General features: G+C 43.8%; 1 protein-coding gene across 1 annotated transcript in view; it reads left to right on the top strand.

The window, feature by feature from the left end:
• Window positions 1-757: 757 nt before the first annotated feature.
• Window positions 758-6,538, top strand: part of LOC109375393 (neural cell adhesion molecule 2) — a gene marked incomplete at its 3' end in the record, with an annotated part of 398,480 nt that continues 392,699 nt past the window's right edge. The window contains exon 1 of the mRNA XM_019630775.1: window positions 758-1,050. Coding sequence (XP_019486320.1) covers window positions 996-1,050 — 55 coding nt within the window. The remainder of the gene's footprint in view (window positions 1,051-6,538) is intronic.

The following is a 6,538-nucleotide window of genomic DNA, read 5'->3' as shown; positions in this document are numbered from 1 at the left end:
ATCGAGGGCAGAAGCCGCTGAGCGTGGCTGGGGGAGACTTTGGCCTCTGCAAGGACGCAGATAACACGGCCCCCCCAACGTCTCGCTGCCTCCCCAATCCCTGTCCCTTAACAGTGGGTCGACATGGGTAAGAAACAGCACGTACCTTCTCCGCCTGCCCTTTAGAGCCGGCGGAGCCAGGCAGTGTAGACACTGGAGGACAACTGCCCCCCTCTGCCGCGGCAGGGGGGAAGCGTGGGAAAGGGGAGCCTGCTGAAGGTGTGAGCGAGGAGGGCCTGGGAGTGACAGGCACCCTCGGTCCCCAGCCCCGAGCGCCGCTGGAGGAACAGGAGCGGCCGACCCCCCGCCCGCCCGCCCCCAGGTCCCCCGCTTCGGCTAAGCCCCGGGCGCACTTGGAGCGCGGGGCCGCTGGCAGCCTCTGCATCGGCTCCAGCGTCTCGTCTCCGCGCGCCGGTCGGCAGCCGCGCCAGAGCGGGAGGCTTCCCTCCCTCCCGGGCACAGGGGCGTCGGCGGCCGTGCGGATGGCCGCCAGGCTGAGCCCAGGGCCTCCACTCGCAGGCGTGCTCCCGTGAGCCGGGTCGCGGCGGCACCTCGAGCCGGAGGCGCCAGGACCCGAACTCGCTTCTCCGAGCTCGAGTGCGGACGAATCCCGGAGCCGCGCGCCTCGCGCCCGCGGCCTGCGTGCGGCGCGGAGGGATACGCCGCGGCCGCACCGCCCCTCCCCGCGCTCCCGCCCCCGCCGCCCTCCCCGCCCGGCTCTGCTGCCGCCACGGCGGCCGCTGCTGCCGCCGCCGCCGCCGCCGCCGCTTGGATATAGTGCGGCAAGGAGCGGAGCTTGCAGTCACTTTGCGAGGAGGAGCGCGCGGGCTGCGGGCGGCTGGGGCTCCCCGGGAGTGGCGCCGGCTCTAGCGGAGGCGGCCGTGGAAGCGGAAGGTTCTCGCTCCGGGGCTGGACTTAATAACTTTGGAAGTGTCCACCGGTGTCACGTCCTGAACATGAGCCTCCTCCTCTCCTTCTACCTGCTCGGGTTGCTTGTCAGTGGCGGGCAAGGTAGGAGTGTGGTGCTTTATTGCATTTACTTTCCCTCCCCCTTCCACCCAGCCCTGAGAGGCAGAGGGAGGCACGGGAGGGTTGACATGGAAGAACTAAAGTTCTAGTGATTGTGGCCGTGGCTGTTATTTTCGCGGCCGCGAAAAACTGGATCGGTATGTTAAATAAGAGAAAATCCAGAATTGGAAATGGGCATCAGTGAGCAGGAGATTGAGGCAAACCGCTTCTTCTTCTTTTTTTTTTTTTCCGTTCCCCCCTAGGGTCTTGGCGTTCTCTTGTTTGCATTATCAAAAATGGGATGAGTATGTTGGTGTATATATTAGCAGTTAAATAGCTGAGGTTGCGGGAGGTAGGGGGACGATGATGTTTTACAGAAGCAGCAAAAACTATCAGCGTTAAACTCGTTTGTGAAATATCTGTTGTATGAAAGAAATTCACTTCGTAGAGACTCTCTTTTCCCCCCACTTTCCCAAGACCCCAATTCCTGGCTATGAAGTGAACGGTGATGGCTTATTTCTGTTGAAAACTAGGAGAGAACAGAGGGGCCATGGATGTTGTGTGTAAGAAAGCAAATGGAAAAAATTAGGGATGTGTTGCAGTCATTCATTTTCACACCTCCCCCCCCCCCTTGTTAATACATCAAGGTTGAAAAAATTTATAACATCAGATTGTTATTACACCTGTAAGGGGTTTTTTAGCTTGTGGAGAACTAGTGGAAGCTTTTATCTCTTAAGAAAAAAAGAAAAAAGCATACTAGAATAATAACCTGAGAATGAATTTGTGGAAGCTACCTCTGTTTATCTGTATAGAAATATATGTGAATTTGTCTTGCTTTTTTAGATAGTTCACATTCACATAAAACATATTTATAATAAATGGAGGTATTTTCAACTATCCAGACAAGTTTGGACATTTAATTGGGGACACAAAATGCTAAAACATGCATTGCTGGAAGTCTGTAAAAAAAAAAAGAAGAAAATAGCAGCGATTTTGGGATGTGTAATAATTGCAGAGAATGTTAGTATTAGTATTAGTATTGCATGGAACTGTTTTTGAAGGAAACATAAATTACAAGGCAAGTTAAAATATCTCCACTGTATTCAATTCTAAGCATTTTAGCCTCTTCTCCGTTGCTCACTTGGTCCAGCAGGGGGTGGTAGAACTCCATTTTCAGCCTAGAAATGATGGTTTCTGCTTTCCACACTTACTGGGTCCTTCTATCATTCTTCAGCAGGGCTTGACATTTGGGATATGAAATCTTCCTTTCTCTGCCCTTCTCCTCCCTAAAGCTATAGTGTTAGTGGCTGATGAAACACGATTAGATGCAGATTTTATGTTCAGAATGCAAACATTGGCTGTTGCTATAGTTTGTAAAGTGTCATAGTGAGATGCTGCTCATTTTCCCTTAATAATATAGAGTGTGCAAAATTTCAGCCGGAGTACAATTGCAGATGCGTCCATCTGAAACTGATATTAGCCCAATCAGTTAATTAAATCACTATTATACCAAAAATCAACGTATACTTGATGCCCTATAGATATGCTGCTTTAATTTTTGGAGAGCTGCTGGTTATGTTCAACTGTTCATTTATAATAGAGACTGGTATTTCTGAATACTAAGAAGCAGTCCCTGAAAATTGCAGTTAAAGTACCACTGCAATTAACCAAGTGTAGATTGTATGGAGCAAGATGGGGGCATAACAGAACGCAAGTTTATGCAGACTTACCATGACATTGTCACTGGTTTGGAGAAGAAAAATGCCTCAGTTGTGGAGTCTGTGAATTTGCCATTGTAGACATTCAATGTGTTGGAATTTGGAGGCTACTAGGGAAATGTAGGGATGTTTCAATAGTCCATAGAGACACATATGATGTGGGTCTACATAGGTAACATATATGTGATTCACCCAATTCATAATTCAGGATGCAGGGTCATTATAAAGAGGAGCTCTGAAACTCAAGCATGCCTGAAGGGGAGCCCATATTCACTGCAATAAAACAGGGGAGGAGGAGAGAATGGTTCTGAAGATCTCGCTATCTAGTACAATTAAACAATGCATGACACTCGTAGAAGCATAGATGCACATCAGAGAGACCTAGCTATTGTGAAACGGAACGTGTAGCACTTCTGTGCCGGTGGCCTAATGAAGTCAGAGATGTTTAGAAACAGCAAGCCTGATCCGGGAGTCCAATTCCTCTATGCTAGTGTTTTGTTCTCCAATTAAGGGTGTAGCAGCAAGTATCAGACACTCCCCTGGGAGCAGGTTTTTTTTTTTTTTTAAATGGATATCGTGTAACTCCTAATTTTGTTTATTCTTTTATAAATGGGGGCATGGAAAAGCCTATAGTCAGTGATCCTTGGGCTTGCCTTAGAAATACGAACATTTCAGCTTGCTGATTTATGTTTCCAACAATATACTTGCAGAGGATTTTATGAAGCATGATTGAAGCTATTGCTTTGGAAAGTGGTGTGCAGTTAGACTGGGGAAAGGCGGCGGTGATGTATTCCCTTTTAAGTAGTCACAACGTTTTGAACTGCAGCAGTTGAATAGGAGAAAATGACAGAATTGAAAAACTGACTAACTTAAGTGGATGCCAATACCATGATTAGCTAATACGGCCTAATAGTTCTATTTCTAACTTTCAACACAGCATTATTGTTCCACTGTAGTGAGAGTCTCTTTTTTCTTTATTACAGCAGAAATGCTTCTTTAAAAGCCTCTCATTTCCACTGCAAGATTAATATCTAATGAAATAAGCTTGGGGTGTAATTGTCTAGTCTGAATTTAATTGTCAATGGAAAGGAGATTCTGTAACTCTCACTTCTGCAGTTATTTTTCCCTTCTATTCAAAACTTGGTCACAGCCTCTGTCATCATAACATCTCACGTGATAACTTAAGTCTCTGATTCACAGTGCATTTGGACCTATGTAAATTTGGATTCCCAGACTAGTATGTATGGGTTGCTTTCCTGAAGCCTTTTTACTTTCTAGATCATGTTCTTCTTCTAAAAATTTCCCAAGTATGATTAATAAAATCTGTCACTGGATGTTCACGTATATACATACAGAGAAGCATCGTTGTAGCAAAAGGTAAGGTTAGAGCAGAGCCCTTCACTTCTCTTGCAACCCAGTTCATCCATACGTGGTCAGAACACTTACCTAAGCCAAAATCACGGGGAGAGGGAGGTGAGTTCCCCAGTGAATTAGTTAAGTGCACAAGCATCTGCTTACATTTACTCTTCCTGGTTAAGTACTAGTAAGTCATCCTTCATTAGCGAAGTACCTGCTAAAAATCAAGCGCAGGTGCATGGGTGTCCACTGGGGTCAGGTCTCCAGGAAGGTCTCCACAAACTGATCTTCTGTGTAGGGTGTTACACAGTCACAGCCTCTCTGCCATCCTTTTTCTGTCTACCCTGCTCTAATTCCTTGAGGTCAGCCTCTTTTTGCTAGGTTTCTATTGAATCAACTCCATGTTCATTTGTACTTAGGGAAGATAGGCTATGTAAATTAATATCCTTGTTGTCAGAGTGAATAACCCAGAGGGTTTCTTTCCCTGCTTTATATCAAAGACGTTAAGCAGAGCATTTTGGTCACTTGAGTTCTAATGCTGGATTGGCGCCCAGAGAGCAAGAAGGGAAGTTGGTGGGTCCCAGGTGTCCAATGAGTCTCTTCAATGACACAGGGGGCTAATGTTCTCCCAGAGGTAATGGCCTATTAGAGAAGCAATTAGTGGAACAAAAGAACCTCAATCAGGCCAAAAAGAAAGTCAAACTTTATATAATTTAGTAAATAACATGGCATTCTTTCAAACACAAACTAGTTTGCAATGGGACTGAGAAATGACCTCCAGAAACCGAGGCTGGTAACCAACGTGAAGAATGTAATTGTTTTTGTCTGTATCCTCAGGAGGGAGCAGTGCGAAGGGAAGTAGGGTTGTCAGTCTGAAGGCTTTGGAACTAGTCCTGCTGCTTTCACTGGCTTTTGACATTGGGAAAATGATTTTAATTTATCTGTTTTCAGGGTCATCTCTCATAGCAGTGAACTTTCAGGAGCATAAAGATAGTGCTCGATGTGTGGTAGAGGGAGTCTGAATTGCTTTTGTTGTTTCAATCCAAAATAAAATTAATCCTCTGGGTGTTGGTGTATGTAAAATTAACTTAATAATTTTAATATTCTTATAAAGGATATTCATTGTTTTTCAAGTTTTATTGAGCTAGATTCTAAATTCCGTGCGCTGTTTATACTATCCCAATTATATGGAAGATAGGCCTATTTAAAAGATTATAAATTGGTTTTAATTTTCCAAATTATCTGATATGAAAGCACTTTAAGATGCAACCAGTGCTTTTATGCTTTTTATTAAATGTAATATTCCTGAGCTTCGTAGAGCCAAGCTATCTTTAATTGTTCTGCAAATGAAAATGCTTGAATATTGAACTCTTTTAAATATTTTAATAACTTTTAGCTATTTACAATTGTATTAATAGTGCTGATACCAAATAGCAATCAGCGTACTTTGTACTTTCACGTATTTACTTGTGCCACTAACAATAGTTCAGAGAGATGATGGGAAATTTGAAGAATGATGATGAGAGTTTGAAGATTTTCAGGTCAATTGATCAAAGTTTTGTTATTGAAACTAGCAGGGAAGGGGAAAGAACATTGGACTTGAAATCAGAAGACCTAAACCACTGAGTCCCTTGACTTAGAAGAAGCAACTTAAACTCTCAGAACCATTATTTATTTGAAAATCGGATATAAATGTATCTGACTGGTTGGCCATATCCCTGCCATGAGGAGCTACTGTGATGATAAATATGTGTAGCCATCTTGTAAAATGTCAGCCCTACTACAACATTGTTTCTATTTTTGGTGTAATATGTATAAAGTTAAATCTGCCTGTGGTTTAAAAACATCTCATTTATTCAATTTTTAAAAAGTGTCATAAGCTGCTCTGTGATTAGAAAAACATGTTGATGGGGGCAGAGAGGACCTAATTCATTGATAAGGGTGGCTTATTCATTATTTATTCATTCATCAAACATTTATTAAATGTCTGTGGTGTCTCAAGCACCGTATTAGGAAGCATTCCTAAAAATGATTGCATAGGTTGTGTGATGAACAACTCCAGGGGGCGCCACTCATGGTCATAGAATGCATATTTATTTTCACAGTTTTCCAGCAGATGGCAGTAAAGGGTCCTAAGGAAGGCGTTTCTTTTTGTATCAGGAGTCCCTTCTATGGCCCAACACCAGGCTGGTATTAGTCACTGAGAGGGTTCCGCTGGGCACACAATTAAGATGTGACTTTCTAAAGGTATAGAAAAGTAAAAGCGTTAATAACTAGAGCTCTGGTCTCTTAACTCTTAATTCAGCTCTATGAATACCAAAAGTCTGCACCAATTTTTTTTTGAAAAAAGAATAATCCAACATTTCTTCAGCTCAATGTGTAATGCTAACACTTAAGTTCTATGCCATTTTGTCAAT

The sequence above is a fragment of the Hipposideros armiger genome, unplaced genomic scaffold (assembly GCF_001890085.2).
Source record: "Hipposideros armiger isolate ML-2016 unplaced genomic scaffold, ASM189008v1 scaffold_942, whole genome shotgun sequence".
NCBI classification, from domain to species: Eukaryota; Metazoa; Chordata; class Mammalia; order Chiroptera; family Hipposideridae; genus Hipposideros; species Hipposideros armiger.
This window is presented reverse-complemented; position numbering and strand designations above follow the sequence as displayed.